Source organism: Chrysemys picta, chromosome 4 (assembly GCF_011386835.1).
Source record: "Chrysemys picta bellii isolate R12L10 chromosome 4, ASM1138683v2, whole genome shotgun sequence".
NCBI lineage: Eukaryota > Metazoa > Chordata > Testudines > Emydidae > Chrysemys > Chrysemys picta.
The window spans coordinates 115,256,075-115,276,968 of record NC_088794.1 but is presented as its reverse complement, the minus strand read 5'-3'; the positions used below and the strand labels follow the sequence as shown (position 1 = coordinate 115,276,968).

The 20,894-nt window shown below is 43.9% G+C and overlaps 1 protein-coding gene across 1 annotated transcript in view; it reads left to right on the top strand.

Annotated features, from left to right (window-relative positions):
* SPTLC2 (serine palmitoyltransferase long chain base subunit 2) overlaps positions 1-20,894 on the top strand; it is a 115,518-nt gene that overhangs the window by 86,457 nt on the left and 8,167 nt on the right. The window contains exons 10-11 of the mRNA XM_005301661.4: positions 16,664-16,799; positions 18,276-18,405. Of these exons, the coding sequence (XP_005301718.3) occupies positions 16,664-16,799; positions 18,276-18,405 (266 nt within the window). The remainder of the gene's footprint in view (positions 1-16,663; positions 16,800-18,275; positions 18,406-20,894) is intronic.

Here is a 20,894-nt window from a genome sequence, read left to right as displayed (position 1 = left end):
ACTCTAGTCCTAAGTCCCTCCATTGGCTCACTCTTGCCAACCGTTTCAAATTTAAGTTTGGTCCTCACCTTGAAGGTCCTGCACAGCTCTACTCCAGCCTACATCTTGGATGCCTTCTCTTATGCCACTTCACCAAGGATATAGCGTCTTCCCTGCTTCCTTTGTATCATTCCCCTACAGCCTGTCTTGTTTTTCTGCAGCCCATAGACAGGGAGCAACTCTGTATTGCCAGTGAACCAGGTCCCCCTCTCCTGAATTAAATCATTGCTTACATTTCTTCCAAGTGGCCTACAAACACCCACTGTCTTCAATCCATTGCTCTTTTAACCCGCTTTGTGTATGTGTGTAAGGAGCACGTTCCTCTTGGTTTCCCAGTGCCCCGTCATTTGCTGTGCATCTTCTGGACTATGAGCTTTAACACAGGGACTGTTCATGCGTATTTTGGACACTGCAAAGAGTAAACTAACAGAGGGCCAGGCTTTGCAACCAAACCAGCTGTTCAAAAATGATTAATTCCTCTTGTGGCTGAACAGGGTACTAGCATGGTGTGGCCTAGGTTATGGCAGAGTGTGGACAGAGTCAAACCATCATAACCAGGTTTAAAAACAAGTGGAGACCGGGCTAAAGAATGGTTATAACAGTTTGATTCAGTCAATACAAGCCAGACAAGTTTAGACGCCAGTTTAGCCACAAATCAAACATTGATTTGCACTGTGCTCTAGCTGAAGAAATGGGAGTTGTGTGCAGGTGAGGAGAGTGCCTTGTCCTCACCACCTTTACTGTCCCTGTTCCTACTGCTGCCCTTCTCCCCTAGATAGTCCTCTCCTAGTGGTGTTGGCTGGCAGCTTTAGTCCTGCTGCCGACTCCGGTTCCTGAGCATGGTTCCAGTTTCCGCTGCTTATGTAGCAGTGGCCCCTAGTGGAAGTAGCTGTGCTTATTTCTCCTCCTGAAGGCCCGTAGAAGCAGCTAGAAACGAGGAGGAGGAAGCAGCACCTTGTGCCCTTGCCAGCTCTCCACAGATCACCAGCAAGTTTTCCACAGGCCTCAAACTGCTGCCACGAAAAAGCACAAGTGTTCAGATAACTTTCCAGGTCTGTTTTAAACTGACAGCCAGGGAAGCTGTTAATTCCAATTAGTTGCTTCCTTATCCTGACTAATTTGCTTAAGCACTAGATTTTTTTTGGATGAGGCAGTTAAATAGCTGGCAGCATCAAAAGAACTTGGCGTTGAACATTAAGGAACAGTTTTAACTGTAATTACATTTTTAGGTTTTCCTTTTGACAGAACTTCTTGGAGCATGTGTGTGCACATGGGAATTGATTCTTCCTGATGGGAAATTGTTGGAATGCAGCATTTAATCTGTGTGTTTATAAATACACACACCTAACTATTCATAGCATCCCAGATTATATTATGGCCTGTCATAAAATGCAGTTCTCCAGATCCAGAATGGAAATCTGCAGACAGGCAGCTTCTAAAATTGAGGATGTAAAATATTCACTTTTAAATATTAAGATCTGTTATTGAACTGTTTAAGTATGAATACAGATTTGGTGCTTAACGAGTCTCCTTGTCCTCAACATTTAGAATCTATAAGTAATAAAAACTAACACCGTATGTTGGTTTCATACCTTCAGATGCCTGCACCTTTTAATTCTTTTGCAATATACCTAGTCTCCGTTGAAATGGCTTGAAACTTTTCTTTTAAAATAAATCCAAACCTTTTTTGTGCGATGGTATAAATCACTTAAACTGGTTGAAGTTTGAAAAACTCAAAACAGATTTCTCTAAGAAATGACCTTGCTGCTCTGCATAAGCACATAAACATGTGCATCCCTTTAGCAGCAGCAGCAGCATCCATGTAGACCACTCTTGAATTCCTTCCATTTTGCCCACTGTCTTGAGTCTGGCTATGGAGTTGGCAAATTTACCATCTAAAATTACCTTTAAGTATGTATCTGTATGGATCCCCATGTAGGTACTCGTGCACCTCATGTGCTTAGAAACCAGAATTTATTTATTTATTTATTTATTTATTTATTTATTTATTTATTTGGACTAGCTGTGACTGTTGGGGCTGTGAATGTGTCCTGTGCCACTTTATGCTCCTATATGAGAGCACAAAGGGTTGGGAGACTGCGATCCTCCCTCAGTTTCCTCTGATTGCCCATGGTAGCAAGACAGAACCTGGGAAGCATCAGATCTGCTAGTTCCTTAACTCTGGCTAAACTTCTCAAATATTCTCCACTTCTTATCTTCTGTTTCAACTGCCGTGAACTGATCACCTTTCTTCTGGATTGAACTTTGTTAGTCAGACTCCCCTGTACAGGGTTTTTTTAATGATGGATTTGAAACCTGTGGGCTTCAAGCCCTGTCCATCCTGCAATGGATTAATCCCCTTGAAGGGCGGGCATGGTCTTTTGCTTTCGGGAATTGTCAGTTCCAAGCAGATTCTCAGTATGATTATTGTTCTCCACGAGGACTCGAATGTTGAGATGCAGGGCTGAAACTCCACCTTCTGCAACAGTTCACTAAGGTGTTGTCAGACCCAGAGAAAATGCGCTCCAGAATCCAGGGAACTGATGGAGGGTCATGGCTGCCCTGTCATTTACACCAGCACATGGAGACACGCACTGCTTGCATGACCCTCACAGACCCTGATAGTTTAAAAAAACATCCAAAGTGCAGGGGCACCTACACTAGGATCCTCACTGACTACAACATCTCTAAGTAACCAACCAATCACTCTCTCTCTTTCTAACTCATGTGTAACTGGCTCAAAATACTAATCCCAAAAAACACTGGATGCTAAATACTTTGGAATCTGACTTCTTGAATCAAGGGAGAAATCTTTTGTGTAGCTGTGTAGTATTGAAAAGGTGGTTCCTTACGTTAGCAAACACGCTGCTGAGATAATGCTGATCATTCTTTCCATGTTGGGCCTTTGTGTAGAGGTGGTAAGTTTCTGGTTGCGGTTCCCCTAAATCTCCACAATGCTTACTAATTTAAAATCCTGAATCACACCTCTTTCTCTGGTCGGTCTGCCCATGTTCTGAGGAGTCCTTTTTTACATGGATGTAGCAATTTTCTCCCCAGTCCTTATGACTTAACATTTATCTAGAAATAGGTATTGTTCTAAACAGGGGGGAAACACTATAGAATAATACTTAGCACTAGCATACCAATATTTTCAAAGTGGAATTTTGCTGTTCATTGTTCCAGATCTTTCTATGTTTAACAGTTTTATATTTGTATTAAAATGACTCCTATTGCTTTGAATAGAAGTGTCTCAAACTGAATCCCGAGGGTTCCATTTCAGAGCATTAAAATACCTCCACTAAGTTTAGCCTCAATTATCAATTTTTATTTGAAACTGCCCTTGAATAAAAACTATCTTGTCTAATTTTTAGTGTCCATAGTTTTTATTTACAGTCAGATATCCTTATCATACTCAGACTTGCTGCCGCTTAGCCAACCTAAAACTGCCTTAAAAAACTGCAGAGTAGAGGTTATGGCTGGCTTCCATTCTGTGGGGGAGAGGCATGGAAGAGAGAATTTGCTATATCCTATGTGAAGAAACTTTACGTTGGCAATGAAAACTGGCCTGTCACCCTTCTATCTAATTAAAAGGTGAAGGAATTGGCTAGTGAGATCTTTTGGAAAGATGAAATAGTTAAGTGCTATAAACTAGCAGAGCTTGTGATTAAATGATTAATTATTCTATTAACATTGCAGACAGTTTTGTAAGAAACCTTAAGGAGATCATCAAATCTCTAAAAGTTCAGTGGAGACTTTACTGTTAGCAAAGGCAGAGGAATACTGGGGTCCCTTTTTAGGTCTTAAGATGTTTCTTTCCAGAGCAAACTGCACACTTTATCTCTTACAGGCACAGCCAACCAAAAAGACAAAATGTTAAAAATAATAATCAGAATGGTGGTTTAAACCCTTGCAAAAAAACAAAAAACAGTATTTTATGTGGAAAAGCTTACATGCTTGGCTATATTACAGCATCAGTCAGACTTGGAGAAAAAATTTGTGGAGAATTATTTTATACAACCAAGATTTTATTGCCAGTTTAGTTTCTGAAATAGAAAGAGAACACTTCTAAATGTCCGAAGATAGATTCTTGGAGTAACTAGAAAATCAAGTACAGATCATAACACACTGTTGTTTCCCATTTTATTCATTAGCGGCAGCATTGTGGAGATTGAAGTCAGACAACAGCACCATGCTGATCCAAACTAACAGAAAAGCAGTGTTTTATCTCCACCTTCTGGAAAAGATAGTTTGAACTGTTGTGGTCTGTTAAGAGTCCTCCAAACTCTTTTGGTGACATTAGGATCTCTCAAATCACCTTGAGCTTCTTGGAAAGGAGAGACCTAAATAGTTATGCTTTCCTAGTTACTTTGCACCAATCTCTTTAAGGGTAAAGTCTGCAGTCTTGTGTGGGGCCAAAATGCTCAGCCAAGAAGTCTCTTTGGAGTAGGACTTGTGCAACAGGGAATTACCTGGCAGTCTGACCTAAATTAAACCAAAAAAATCTCGGGTGCCAGAATGAGTGTTCTCACAGGTTATACCATTATAACTACATTTGCTTAAATTAACATTGCAGGTAATACAGAAGCAGCTTCCCCATGTAGACAAAGCCTTAGGCCATGTCTACAGTAGGGACGCTTTGCTGGTATAGCTTTGTGGGTATATTATACTGGTGAAGTGATCTGGCAAAACTGCACATAAGCCGACATAGCTCATTCCAGCCCCTCCACCCCCAAGCAGAATAAACTATACTGGCAAAAGGGTAGCTTTACACTAGCAGATTTTGCTGACACAGCTATGTTGGTCAGGGATTGCACCCAGGAGTGACAGCTGCGCTGGCAGAAGGTCTGTAGTGTAGACCTGGCCTTAGAAACTAAGTGAGGAATAGGAATTACCCTTTAGATTGAAAGAGAATGGAGTGAATTGAAGAGAATTCCCAGGATGCTTAGATCTCACAGTACAGTATATTATCGATGTGGCATTAAATTAAATCTTTGCTCTGATCTCTCCACCTTTCTTTACAGAGGTACAGAAAAAATGGTCTTTAATCTGCTGCAGTAGATTTTTCTAGCCAAATTGGCTTCTTATCAACAGGCACCAACTTTTTTAGATGACAGTCCTATCAGAGCCAGCTGTGTTTTTTATGAGATGGACTAATGTGATGCTCCACAACTTCTCAAAGATTTCAGTTAAAAATCTCTGCTAATAAATGTTAAAATTACGATGTCACTCTCAAAGCTTAATGGTAGGGTTGTTACGCCCTTACTTCCAGCTATGAAGTTATGATGGGCAGCAGCTATTCTTAGAGGGACACAGTTAAGTATTTTTAGGCACCAAATATAGATCAGGTGAATGGAATGATTTTGCCTATTGTGAATAGCAGTTGCCATGTCTGAATTTCCACTAGGTTTTAAACTGTTTAAAAATTCCCAGGCAGTATTAAAAAACAAAAGAAACAAAAAAAAAAAAGAGGAATATTATAATAGCACTTGGGATTGAGCATGAAACTCACCAATCCAGCTTCATTGTTCATACAAAACTGCAAAACACAAATGGCGTAAGTTATGATGACACAACTTTTTTATTAAAAAGAACTAAGAATTTCAGGATTAGTAATCCAAATGGGAGCATTGAGAGAGATGAGGGAGGGGCCCAGGGCAGGAGCATTTCAAAGGATAATCAAGATAAGGAGCAACTTCATCATTCCTAGCTAAAATAGGAATTTGTTTAACAAATACCTCATAGAAAAATGTTTTCCCTTTGACTAATATTTGTTTATTCACATGACCTCTACTGCAACCCCAGCACACAGTTCTATCTGTACTGTGCAAGGGATTTTAATAAAGATATATCCTGAAATGCTGCTTTGAAATCTCTTGAAGAATTAACCAAAAATGTAAAGGATCTTAGGGGTATTTGTGTTGCACAGAAAGTCTTTCATTTAGATCCAGGCAGAAATGGTCACTACTGTAGCATGAAAATAAATCTCTGCCTGTGTTCCTTTGCCCAGCTAGAGTTGGTTTACCCCCCTCCCCGAGTGCAGCATTTGTCAATGATCTGTTTGTATACAACACAGCATGCCTCTGATTCCTCCAGAAGCCTGGATGATGAAGTGTCACATTGTTTAGAAGGGCAGAATTTGTGATTATTCCCCAGTAACAGTGCTGAAACTGCAGGAGGCAAAAACAAATATGTCTGGATTGAACTAAAGGTTGTGTTTGGTAACACCCCTCACAATTAGTTCATCAGCCATTATAGCAGCTGGTTGGGACATTCCAGATGAGACCCTTTGTAGCAGAGAACGTCTTCTGCAATAAAATCTGGTTCTTTGGGTTTATAGGGATGACTTTTTATAACAGAATGGGAAGAAGTAAAACTCAGACTCCTGACTTCATTGAAAAGTGTCTGCTTTTTCCCTTGTTAGTTGCAGCAGTACCTGGAGTGGTGTCTGTGCTAGCCTTAGGATCAACGTCCTGCTCTAACAATATGCCCATCCTGGACAGGCAGGATTTACTTAAAAACCACCTTGTGGCAAATAGAGGGGGTGGTTGTCTTAGGCCTTGTCTACACTATACCGTTTTGTCAACAAAGCTCTACAGTGCTCCTCCCGCCGATGTAACTCCCTTGCTATGAGGACATAAAACCCCTCAGCGAGAGGCATAGGGCTTATAGGTGTAGTTAGGGCAACACTGTGTGTGTAGACGCTGTGTTCCTTACATAGGTCATTCTTGTCAATTTCACAGAGCTGTGAAATTGACAAGAAAGCCAGCTCCTGGACTGCTGCCCAGTCTCTGCTTCCAAGGGGAGCTGCCACCTAGGCTCCCAGCTTGGGCTGCTGCCCAGTCTCCCCGCTGGGAGCCCTGCTTCCCTCAGGAGTCCTTGCTCCCCACCCGGAGCATAGCAGCCAACTGGACTTTGGAGGTGAGGCGCCCCAGAAGGCTGCACCCAGCTGGGAGTGTGGAAGCAAGAAGCCCAGGGGTGGAAGTAGCTGGGCTCATGGTGGGGAACTGCTGTGGAGCGGAGAGCCCTGGCTCTCAGTCCCCCACACTGCCCCTCTTCAGTTGGTGGAAGTGCTCCTCGTGAGGATGCGCACCAGCGACAGGAGGAGGGTAGTGGGGACATCTGCCACTGCAGTAATTAATGCAGTGGCTGTAAGTCGACCTAACATAGGTCAACTTATCTTTGTAGTGTAGCCATAGCCTTAGGCTCCTGGCAATGCTACACACAAAGTTTGGACTATTAGTTTTTAAGCAAGAGCTTTGGTGTTTTGAAGCACAATGACAGCTAAATAGATGGAAGCTCTTTTGTATACCAGTTTCATTGATCAACCCTGTCATGATCACTCTCAGCCTGTTTAGTGCTGCCCATCTCTGTGCATCCTTTATCTGTCCTCTAACTTTAGGAATGAGAGCTTCTGAGGGGTAGGTGGATACGTGAAAATTATTCTGTGACATATCCTTATTTCTCAGCGCAGGAGAAACTGGGCACCAAATAATGCTGATTTATCGTGTGCCGGCGGTGCTGGAGATGTATAATTTCTCATGCTGCTTCAAACGTTATATTCAAGATACTAAATGGATTCTCGTGGGAAGGCTTTGAGGTGTTCAGGATTTCAGAGGGGTGTTGAGCTCACTGTTTCAAGCTTGCTGCTTTCTGTTTGTTTACATGATCTTTCTTATCCAGCCATCATCTGTGTCTTTATATGTCTTAAAATATCAGAAGAGTAAAAACCCATTCTCCCTCCCCGCCTGTACAAGTCATCATTTGAGGCATAAACAGAAGTTTGTAACATTAGCATTAAAAGCGAAATATAAGCACTAAGTACTGGAAGAGGTGCATTGGAACAAAGAATGTCTTGCCCTGATCCCTACCATCATTTCATCTATGGCACCTAGTAGCACTCTAGTACAAGTGCAAAGCTGTGCAGGCCTAAAGCAAGATCAGATCCGGTGCACAATGTAGAGAGTTATGTTGCTCACCACAGTGCTTATAAAGGTCAGAACACTTATCTGGCATTCCCAGGCCTGAAATGTTCCTGTAGGGTGGATAGAAGCTACCTTATACTGACAGTTCTATAAAGAATGGGTTTGAGAGAGGCTCTTAACTGCTCAGCCATTGAAGCTGCTGTTATGGTGGTAGCCTGGGGTAGGAGAGCTGCTACTTCATGCTTGAGTACCACTTCTGCGCTAACGGTGTCATGTGGCATCTGTCAGCCAGAGTGATGGCGATTTAAAGTGATGTACCTTGTCATCCAGGGCTCATGAAAGGTTATTACAATCAAGGACATGGGTGTTTTCTCCTCTAACTGCTATCTAGACACACTTAGCACATCTTAGCTCTCCAAACATGCGTTTATTTTCATTCTCTTACAGCCTTGTTCTTGTTTCTTATCTCTGCTGGATCCACAAAACCAATACCACCCCAGCTCTGTAAGAGTTGAAGGCTGGATATAAAGAGAACATACCCTTTAAATAGCATGTGACCTTTACTGATGAGATATCTTGGCAGCCCAGCCCTTTGAAGATGTGGACTTTACACTACATGATAATATTCCGATTGTTAGAAGCACGGGCTAGTTTCACTGAATTGTGAAGGAATTTCTTTGAGTGAAATGAGTTGTAGAAGGTAACAGAGGCAAAAGAGGAGTTGATTGTTAACTTCAGGACACCAAAGAGACAAGCTGGTTGTGACTTGAATCCCAAAGTAGATCTGTCAGTAGCTAATTTAATACATTTACAATCCCCATGTGGTTTCATATCAGATGCCCTGATAAGGGGCTCCTAGTTTTCTTTTCTAGTCCTTTGAAGAATTCAGTTACATTGCCCCCTGAAAGTCACTGCATTCCAGTTCACCAGATTAAAGGATGTTAACATAACTGTTACACAACTCCTGTGTGTGTGCAGACAATTGGCAGGGCAGTGTCTCAGCAGCTCTGATTTGAGCTGTCTGAGAAATGAAGTTAACCTTCGCCAAGAATTACAGCTGCTGGAGAGTTGCTGCCATCCCAGTATCTTCCTAGACCTGTAGTTGAGCAGATACAGACAGAAGTCTGAGCTCCACAAGTTATTGTCAGACTAGAAAGGCATGTCTGACTGTTATGTACATAGCAGAGTAACACTGGGTATATTGACACTGCAGGGGGAGTAGAATTTGAGTTAGCAGGCCCTGGGTTTGTTAACCTAGGACTTGAGCATCTACACTCCTTTGTAACCTCAGGTTAGGAATTGTTGAACCCTAGGTCCCAACCTGCAGATCTAGCATCTACACTACATTATGTGGGGCCTAGTCCTACCACCCATATCTCCGATTCCCTAGCGCCCACCCAAAACATGGCCACTCTAGCCCTGTGTTCAGGTGCAGTGTGGGAAAACTTGAGTCTTCAGAGGACAAAGAAAGTCAACCCATGGGATTGTGGGATACTTTTGGTAGACTGAGAGCATGAGTCCAGGGGGGCTGTGTCTACTCTGCAAAGTAATAGGACTTGAATCTTGAGTCCTGGCTTGAGTTAGGCTCAGACCCCCCACTCATGGGATCCTGGGACCCTGGATCTGAGCCCTGAGTTAGCAGGACTTGTGTGTAGACGGAAGCACAGTTAGGCTTGAGCCTGAATTTGAATGCTGAGCTTACATTGCAGTGTAGACCTAGGATCTAGGTGTACCATTGTTTATGCTGGTTTGGTTCCATTGAAGTTAGCAGCATTGGGAGCGCTAGCGGCGAGAAATGTGCTGGTTCCTGCCAGTCGTCAGCACTATGTTAATTTATACCTGCTCAGAGCATGGTTAAAGGACTCCATGATTAAAATGGTGGTAGCAGCTGGCAGCCCAACCACTAGTGCTCCCAATGTTGCTAATGCCAGTGTAGTTAAACCAGCATTTACTGTTGACAAAGCCAGAGTTGGGTGTGTTTTCTCTTAACCTTGTACATAGTACTCCAGTAGTGCACCTCCATTGCCCTTGAAAGCAATGGAGTATTTTAAGGTAGAGTCAGGATACCAAATATCTTATGCTGGGGGAGATAGAAAAGCCCTGACTGGGATGATTTAGTTGGGGTTGGTCCTGCTTTGAGCAGGGGATTGGACTAGATGAGCTCCTGAGGTCTCTTCCATTCCTAATATTCTGTGATTCTATGATACATGGAACTTTGGATGTAAAAGGACTAGGGGGACAGGAACTCCAGGGTTTTAATCCTTGTTTGTCTGATGACTAATCTTGGGTTAGACATTTAACCTCACTCTTCCTCCCTCCATTTTCTTCATCTATAAAATGGCAAAGAATTGCTCCACAGCAGTGGTGGGAAGAGACCACTGGGTATCGGTAAAATGCTTTGAGGCTTGAAAGCATAGTATAAGCATTAACTTTTAGCATCATGAGATCCTTGAAAGAGTCCAGAGAAGAAAATAGCAAAGCAGTTACGGACTATAAATTAGGACTGAGATTTCAGGTTAAGCTTTAGCCCATGAGGCCTCCAGTGATTAGAGAGGTGGTGTGGGCATAAGTTATCTTGTTTCTTATTCATAGTAGTGAGAACTGATATTTGAGGTTTTTTAGTATACATACTAAAAATTTTGCCCAAAGGTGTGTGGCTGTGCAATATTATATAGGGACAGGGACCACTGCAGCTTTCTGTGAGAAGGTCCCAGCATAGCCTTCATCTTCACTGTAACTTGCTCTTTCAAACTGTCCCTGGAGAACCTTAACTTTTATTGCATAGAGTAGTATTAGAAATATATGGATTAGCTCTCACCCTCTGTCAGGAACACTAACCTTCCACTGTTGTAGTAGATCTGCTCATTCAGACCTTACTGTGCAGTCACTGTTAACCGAAATAATCAAGTTACCCTGTTTCCCCGAAAATAAGACAGTGTCTTATATTAATTTTTGCTCCCAAAGATGCGCTAGGTCTTATTTTCAGGGGATGTCTTATTTTTCAATGAAGAAGAATACGGTACACATCGGTGGATGCCTTATTATCGGGGAGGTCTTATTATCGGGGGGATGCCTTATATTACAACGAGAGGCAAAACTGTAAGTAGGCCTTATTTTCGGAGGATGTCTTATTTTCGGGGAAACAGGGTACTAGCATTCAGGCTTGAGACAGCTTAGAGATTCTGTGTTTAGGAGATCTGATTGGACTTGAGATCTAATTACATGATAGGCTCTGAGTGTGAAGTTCTGTCCCTGTTCTACAGGAGATGAGTGGGGAAGGGTAGAGGGAGCTATACACTTACAAAGCTGAAACTCTGGAGGGTGTGTCTTGAAAAGAAATGTTATTGTGGAAGGGAGGTGAAGACATTGTTCTTAGCAGGTGGTGATGACTGTAGTTAAAAACTCTGAAGCTTGCCTTTCATCTAAGGAGGAGTTGGGATGTAAAACACACTGATGTTTCATCCTTTATTTTTATGCTTGGTTTTTGATTGTGTGGTTGTGTATGAAGTATTTGGCCTATTTTGGGCTTTGAACTACATAAGGTCTTAAACCCATGGCACTCCAGGTCACATTAAATGAAATGTTTTCTCTTCTTGGCCTGAGATGCTCCCCTTGGATGCCTCCTCTTCCAGCTACTACAGAACACTGGTTGCTAGAAAAGTAAGCAGTGCCCAGCCAGTCAACCCGTCAACGTGGTATACAGTGGATACTGCTGCTACACTTGCTGTTTCAGCAGATGAAATGTCCAGTCAGTAGAGACAAAGCTATGGGATCACTTCTCCAAGAACTCTGAAAGACACTGATCTGCAATTTATCCAGGATAGACCACAGTAAATCTTACTATCCCGTCTTATCACTGCCTTGATACCTTCTCATGCTAAACAAATAAAAACATCAACTTGTCCTCCAAGGCTATGGCAACTGTCTTGTTAGGTGAGTGAGTGAAACTTTCTGTAGGCAAACTTAAATATATATTATACTCTATAATTGTTAGTACTTTAATTTCAAATAGGCATCCTTATGTGTTGCTGTCGAATAGACTGATGTTTAGTCTAGACTGCCTATACAGACATGTTTTCGGCATGCACAGTGGCGTAGCCAGGTGGAGGGAACAGGGAGAGCGATCAGAAAAAGATCCCACCCGCTGCGGTGCTTGTACTCACCCTGGTCTTCAGTGGGACCTTCACTCGCTCTGTGGGGCTTCAGCAGCATTTCGGCGGCGGGTCCTTCAGCGCTGCCGAAGACACCTGGAGCTAGTGAAGGGCCCATCGCCGAAGACCAGGAGCGCCACCCCGTCAGTAAAAGCGCCGTCGGGTGAGTAAAAGCGTTGCAGTGGGTGGCGCCTTTTTAACTTACTCACAAAAAATGCCACTCGCTGTGGCGCTTTTACTGACCCGGCGGCGCTTTTACTGACAGGGCAGCACTCCGGGTCTCCAGCGGCAGGCCCTTCACTAGCTCTGGGTGTCTTCGGCGGCGCTGAAGGACCTGCCGCCGAAGACCACGCCACAGCAGGTGGCGCATTTTTTTGTGAGTGAGTTAAAAAGGCGCTACTTTGGGGGAATGTGCTCAGGAGGAGCAGCCGCTCCCCCTGCTTCCCCCTAGCTACGCCACTGCGCTGGTTGTACCTTATGCAGCAAATGCCTCAGCACAGAATTGGTTGTATATATGGTAACTTGTAAGGAGTGATTGACGCCAGATACGTATGTGAGTGAGAGTTTGCCTTCACGTTTCCAAGTTGTACCTGGAGACTATAAGCTCTGGGCTCCAGTGGCTTGGTATGGACAAGAGCTGTCGTGTAACCTTTAAAACACAGTTGTGGCTGGTTGGGGAAAAATTGGACCTACCAAAATGTGGTAGAGGGCAGGTACATGCTAGGGTTGCCATTTTTGGTTGGACATATTACTGTAGGTTTCATCACATGACATAATCTTTAATTAAATTGTTTTAATTCCTGGAGACTCCAGGGCAATCCTGGAGGGTTGGCAACCTTGGTACTTGAACAAATGTAGCATGTGCCCCTCTATTGAACCTTTCTGCCCTATTCTCATGGGCAGGCAGTGTGCTAAAATTTACCAGAATGCTGTTCTGAGTACCACTAATAACATAACTGTTGTAAATAATATTCCCCATAGACAAATTTTTCTCCTACAAGTGGTGGTGAATGAAGGAAAAATATATAGGATTGTAAGTAAGTAAAGTCCATTTAGTCATATCTGAGTACTGGTGACAGCAGAATTTTCAGAAGACTTCTCAATCCATTATTACCTTTGTACACTCAGTAGCCAACCTCCCAGTGATCTGCCGCACACCATCGATCTATCACACTGGTTGTCCCCTAAAACGATGACCCATTCCTTCCATTATAACTTTCTCAGGTTATTCCACCTCTGTGCCTGATGTAATCGAGATATGTAAGTTTGTGCTTGTTGATTTCTGAGAGCAGGGGTCCACTCCTGTCCAATATTTTTATATTTCTATAAAACACATTCATCTTTTCTATCCAGGAGATACGCAAGAGTCTTCAAACCCCACATCTCAAATGCTTCGGTTTTCTTCTTGTTAGCAGCATTAGCGTCCCAGGATTCACATCCATATGTTGCTATGGAAAAAAAATAAGTTTTTCTCCAATCTAACCTTCATATGTTTCAAGATGCCACAGTTTCATAAAGGCTGTGGGAGTCCTCCCTATTCCTCGGAGTTCTTTGAAGCAGCCTTCTTGGCTGGATGCGTTTGAACCCAGATAACTAAATTCATCTACTGCCTCTACAGCTTGACTGTGTTAATCATGATATCCGCTTGCCTCCTTTTATTGATTATGTCAACGAAGGTGCATTTCATATTCCCTACATTCAGGAATAGTTCATGTTCCTCGATAACTGTTTTTACAGACTACCAACGTTTGTTGCGTTGCATCAGTGGTTGCAGTAAGAGTGTTGTATCAGCATATCTGAGGTCAGTTTTAACAAGTGTCCACCAATGGAAATCTGAGCTCCTTCCACTTTATCAAAACCTTCCAGGGCTTGTCTCGTAATAAATTCTCTGTACATATTGAAGAGGGTTGGGGACAGAAATACATCCTTGTCTCTCAGCCTGCGCAATGGAAAACCACTTGCTGTTGCTCAGTGTTTGTACCATGGTCTGTTGTTGACCGATGCGACTGGTGATGACTTCAATTGGATGCTTTTGAATCTACCTGTCTGCCAGTAACCTCCAGAGACTGTCATGTCAGACAGTCTCAAATGCGTTGGAGTAGTCAATGAAACACATTATCAGTGGGTTGTTATGCTCCCTGCATCTTTCAATGTTAAAAACGATATTTGCTATTTTATTACATTGGCCTTGTCCCTCTCTGAAACCAGCTTCTGGTGGTAGTTCTGCTTCTATCATTCTTTGTGATCCTGAATTATGTTGAGCAGCACTTAACTCATGTGCGATATCCAGGAGATGGTACTGAAGGGAATAGAACAGCATGCAGTAACTTCCTTTGGTAAGGGCAGAAAGATTCCTTTCATCCAGTCATCTGGCCAGTTTCTAGTCATCCATACATTAATGCAAATTTTCCACATGAGATCAATACCATGATCACCAATTACCTTTCAGCAATTGTGCTGGTACATTATCTAGCCATCGTGCTTTCCCAGGCTTCATTTCCATAATAGCTGGCGCCACTGCCTCTCACAGGGTTGATGGCTCCAGCTCTGTACTCTTTCCTATTGTCCTGTATTGTAAGTGGTTCTGAGGCATACATATTGGCACAGTAATCTCTCTACCTGCATTTGATGATATCACTTTCAATAAGAACTCTGCCATCATGAACTTTTATTATATTCTCTTGCAGGAAAACCTTAAGTAAGAAGTCTGACCAGTATACTATTGGTAGGCCCCTGCCAAATTCATGGCCATGGAAAAACACATCATGGACCGTGAAATCTGGTCTTTTGTCTGCTTTTACCCTATACTATACAGATTTCACAGGGGAGACCAGCATTTCTCAATTTGGGGATCCTGACCCAAAGGGAGTTGCAGGGTGGTCACAAGGTTATTTTAGGGGGGTTGCGGTATTGCCACCCTTACTTCTGGGCTGCTTTCAGAGCTGCCACCAGCAACAGTGCAGAAGTAAGGGTGGCAATACCATACCATGCCATCCTTTATTTCTGTGCTGCTGGTGGCTCTGCCTTCAGAGCTGGCTCCCAGCCAACAGCCACTGCTCTCCAGCTACCCAGCTCTGAAAGCAGTGCAGAAGTAAGGGTAGCAGTACCACAACCCCGCCTACAATAACCGTGCGACACCCCCCCACACACACACACAACTCCTTTTTGGGTCAGGACCCCTATAATTACAACACTGTGACATTTCAGATTTTAAATAGCTGAAATCATGAAATTTATGATTTTTAAAATCCTCTGACCATGAAATTGACCAAAATGGTCCATGAATTTGGTATAGCCCTAACTATTGTGGGAAAGGCAGTTGCCCTGGCTTTGTGACTTTTTTGGAAAGGGACCCTAGGAATATAATTCTAATTTTAAATCGACATCCTCATTTGGGATTGTTGGTGGAGAACGTTTCAGGAACCAGAAAGGTCGTATGCAGTCTTAGGTAACTTTATGATATCAATATAAAATAGGGGTATTCTTTAGACCATGGCATTCTGAAGACATTGATCCTTTTAAAGAAATTGTGTAGCAGAGAGATTTGATGTATTTTTTTTGTGTGGGAGACTTGTGATATGTGGGAAGAGGGGAAGGGTAGTGAGCTTTGGAGTAAAAGGTCTGATCATTTCAATGTGTAGGCATGCATATGTATCTGTTTGAGAGACCAGGATATGTGCAGATGGAACTACAGAGTACAGGAGTTGGAGTAATGTAACAGCATGCTCACAATGTGCAGCAAGAATGGAGGAAAAAAATATCTGAAGCAGTCTTCAAAAGCCTTGTGTCAGGTTTCAAGAGCTGAACTTGCTCATGCTATGGATACATCTGACAGAAGCTTGAAAGTATTCAGCTGTAAGCATGGCTTTGGATTTTCAAATCCCAATCCATCTGCAACTCTGCATTTCAAGTCAGAGGTTGAACTTCCAGTTTGTTCTGCTGTAATGGTGTGTTCAGAAAATAGAAACCTTAAACAAGCTTAAATCTTGGTTTGTGTGCTTACCTTATAGCTGTCTTTTTATCTTGTGCCACTTTAACTTCAGCATATTGGAAAAGGGTAGCAATATCTTCTCAGTTGATCAGTTTCTTTACTAAATTCTCTTTCACAAGATCACTAACTCTCTGCTTTGTTGTGGATTTGCAGTGAGCCATGGTCTACTGGCATGAATCTTTTATAGGAACGTGTGATTACCCATCTTCCAGACAATCTCAGTACAAACCTAATTATTATGGAAGAATTAAGGAATCAATTAAACTCTTGAGGATCATGAAAGGGTCATCTGTTGTTGTCCATTCTGCAGCAGTGTGGCCAGAAAATGAAGAGTAATCTTGGCTGTGTTAAAGGGAACTCTGAGAAAGGAGATACTGCAAACAATTGCCAGTTGCAGTTCAAATTTTAAATAACTTTGCAGTTTAGTTAACACTTTAATATACAAAACTAGTCCAACTATGTTCATAATACAGATGATACAAGACTAACTACAGTTATGTGGTACATGTGATCTATGGTGGTCGTTTTGCTCATGGTTTTTCCCTCATTTGTTTTTCCAGGCAAGGAATGTGTGCAGCAGTTGGCAGAGAACACCAGGTATTTCAGGAGGCGGCTGAAGGAGATGGGCTTTATCATCTATGGAAACGAAGATTCCCCAGTTGTTCCTTTGATGCTGTACATGCCAGCAAAAATTGGGTAGGTTCAGTGGGGAGAATTCCCCATCCATCCACTTGACCCAGACTTGTTAGGAAGCTGGCTTTTTTTCCTGGTCTCTGTGCCTACTGCATATAGAATACTGCCATGTTTTACAAGTGCTCAGGAAGCTCTCTTCATCTGGGTTTAAACTTGGAAAGAAGCATTTGAGAGAGTGATGTTTGTTTAAAGGGGATTTTTGGCCTTTGAGCAAAAGGGAGAGGAGTAAACTCCAAACTGTAGGCAAGAATTGGTCTTGTTTTTTGCTCTTGGGTTCAGATATGGGACTGAGGGGTACATGTAGCTAAGAGATGAGGTGAGATCTGGTAGAAATGGAAGCCACTACTGGGGGTGGTGTGATGGCCACAGAACCACATGGGAGGTACCAGGTTCTGAAGTTCTTTTGGTCTCAAACTGATTGTCCCTCGATTTATAGCTGTCTAGGTTGTTCTTTATTTTTTCAGTGCCTTGTGCTGGGAATGTTTACATTAGAGAGGATATGAATAAGAGGGTATCAGAGATGTACACAGAATAACAAATGGAACGAAGAAGGTGTGAATGGGTAAACAGGAACATCCCCCATTCTCCTAATTCAAGAACAAAGGGGAATTCCATGAAATTGAAGGGCAGCAAATTTAAAACCACTTAAAAGGAAGTACATTTTACACAGTGCACGATAAGTCCATGAAACTCATTGCGAGTTGCTACAGCCAAGAGCTTAGTACAGTACAAAATAGGGTTAGATATTTTATTTGGATTGTGGAAACTTTCAGTTACATTAGGATTATAAACCCTCATGCCTCTGGGGTATAAAACAGCCACTAACTGACAAGGATTAGGAAAGAACTTTCCTTATAGGACGGTATTCACTGGCTGTCCATTATGGAGATTCTTGCTCCTTCTTCTGAAGAGTCTAGTTCTGGACCCTCTCTGGCATACTGTCAATGGTCCATCTTGTCTGCTACCTCGTCACGAATGGCAATTGCTAGGTTCTTATGAGAACTTTTGAGCAGATGCCACAATGTACCTTAATTGCATTACACTGATGAAAACAATCCTTTTTGAAACTGCGGAGGCTTCTGCTTCAGGGGTAGGCAGCAGGGGGGAATTCCTCTTATAGTCAGACTCTGGAGTGTAAGTCCCTGTTTTCCATCAGAAAGATTTTCAAGCTTAGGTTACAAATCCATTTAGAAGCAGCCCACTAAAAGACCGGCTCCTGCCAAATATAATCTTTCAGCTTTGTTAGAACTTAATACAGTGAAACCTTTCGAGGAAGACCACCTCTGGACTGAACAAAAGAAGCCTTTGTGAGCAGGCATTCTACCTCTAAGAGAAGGCAGTGGAAAGTCAGAACTGCAGCCTCGCAGGCACACTTCACCAAAGGCCTGTGGGGCTTAGTGTACTGAGACCTTTATGCTCCTGCTCTCTCTCTGCTTCTTCATTATCACTCTAAACATTTCTCATTGCTTTCTCTTGCAGTGCATTTGGGCGAGAGATGCTGAAGCGAAACATTGGTGTCGTGGTTGTGGGTTTCCCTGCCACCCCAATCATCGAATCCAGAGCCAGATTCTGTGTGTCTGCAGCTCATACCAAAGAGATACTTGATATTGTAAGTGTCTGATCTTGTCTTCCTTTCATCCATGTCTGTTGCCTTCCCTAAACAGAGATAGCATTTGGCTATTGGTTTTGCAGGCTGGTTCTGTGTTCAGCACACAAGCCAAACAAGTATTCATAGCATCATAGAAACTAGAGATGGAAAAAGATTCCCCTCTGAACAATATATGGTTGTCTGTGGTACATATTCCAGGGCTTTCCTCGGTACATTTTTAAATGAGCCAACTAACAGTCTGTCCATCACTTCCCTTCCATTCTGAAAAGGCTGTAATATGTGTGTTATGGATAGTTAAGAACACAAGCCTTTCTGAAGGGCAAGTGCTAGTTCCTGCTACCCTTAGACTTGGAAGTTAGAGCTGGAAAAGACGGATTAGCTAATCAGGACCCAGGAGTCAGTGCAGTGTTGTTGACCTCAGGACATTACTTACCATTAGATACTCCTGGAGGGAATCCTGCACCACTGTGCGCGCACAGAATTCATGTCCCCCAGGAGACTTCTTTGCTTCCCTGCAGAATTTTTTTTTTCTGACAGGGAAGTTAAACGGAAGCCACAAAAGTGGTCACACGTCCGTCCTCAGCAGCTCGGGCAAATCATTTCAGGTGCCTGGAGCAGCTGGTGAAGAGGTGAATCACTGCAGGGGGACAGGGCTGGAGCCACCCCAGCTGGTGGCTCCTATCCTGTGCCAGGCTTATCTGCTAGTCCCAGATGGGATGGGGTTGGGGAAGGACAGGACTTGCTCTTCCCCTGCAAGCAGCAGCTGAGGCTGGGTCAGACCCACCCCCTAGAAACCTCCCCCAGCTGTAGGAAGTCATCCTCTTTCCCCCCTCCCCACCAGTTTCCTGCCCCCATAGTTCCTCAACTGTGGGGGAAGGGGTCACTGTATTAGAAGCTGCTCCCCCATCCTCCCAACCCCTGTGCAGCCAGACCCCCACATCCAAATCCTCCTACCAAGCCCCCACCCTGCTGAGCCTCACCCCCCTGCATCTGGAGCCCCCCTGCACCCAGGGGCCCCCTCCCCCCTATGGAGCCCCACCTCTCCTGCACCTGGACCCCCCTGCCAATCCTTGCACCACCCCAACGGGCCCACCACACCTGGACCCCCATCTCACTGAGCCCCAACTAGCTGTACCCGAATCCCCACCCCCTAAGACCCACTCCTCCAGCACCTGGACTCTCCCGCACGCAGACCCATCCCTCCACATACCGCAACCACTTTCACCTTGACCCCTCTGCAGAGTCCCATTGCCCCCGCACCCAGAACACCCCCCAGTGAGCCCTGTGCATCCAGATCTCACACACACACACACACACACACACACACACACACACACACACACACACACACACGCAACCAGATTGCCCAACACAGAACTCCCTCACACCACACTTGGATCCCCCCCACACACTAAGCCCCTCCACACTTGGAGCCTGCCAGACTGTACCTGGCACAGAGGGGCAGGGCCCCGGGGTGTTTCTGGGGTAGGCCAGACCCGGCCCTTGTGCAGTGTCAGGTGCAGCCTCACCGCTGAGTCTGTTTCCCGGGGGGCTGCAGGGTGATCTCCCACCTCCATGCTTGTGCTCCCCACTACCATGCTGGAGCCTTCACATTTATTTATTGACAAATAAAATTTTCAGAATTTTGCAGTATTTTAAAATATTGCAGAATTCCCTGAGGACTAAGTGGAGTTGGAACTGTCACCCTTGCTAAAGCCTCAGAGGTGAAGGATTGAACGCTGTCCTCAGAACACTGTCCACCTGCACGTTGGCAGGTGATGGAGGACTGCTCCGTTGCACCTATTCTGGTGACTAAATTAATTTCAACAGATACTTGTTCAAGCTTGTTGTCTTTGAAGTACAGGCATACTGTATGTAACCCGGTCGGAGGCCATGTCAAAGCTCCCCATGTTTGCAGACTCCCTGCTTCATGGTGTGGTTCCATTAAAGCTTTCTAGGAGCTTCATAAAGTGATAACTCAAGTGATGCTTTTCCCATGGTACTGAACCCAGTACCTCAATATGGCTCTAGGAGGCGCTGTGCTGCTGAAGTTACATCAGTGGTTCCCAAACTTTAACAGCCCGTGAACCCCTTTCACTATATTGTGAAATCTCGTGAAACCCCTCCTAAAAATGAATATTTCCAGGGATTTAAGTTTCAATTTCCTCAGTGTGATGGATGCACTTGCTTTGCTCTGCATAGCTCTTGGAAGTCTGGAACCACTGGAGAAAGATAAAATCTCAGGTCTGGTTTAGCATCTGGCCCCACTCTCCCTGGGCTTGGGCTGCCAGCCCCGCGCAGAGCACTGGGTTCGGGCTGCCAGCCCCAACTGCCTGGCCCTGTTCTCTCTGGGGCTCGGGCTGTCTGCCCTGCAACTGGGTCCCACCTGCTGCCTCCAATGTCCGAGGTCCTCTGGCCGCCATTAGTGAAATTTTTCTGGCAAACCCCCTGTAACATTCTGCAAACCCCCAGGGGTTCGCGAACCCCAC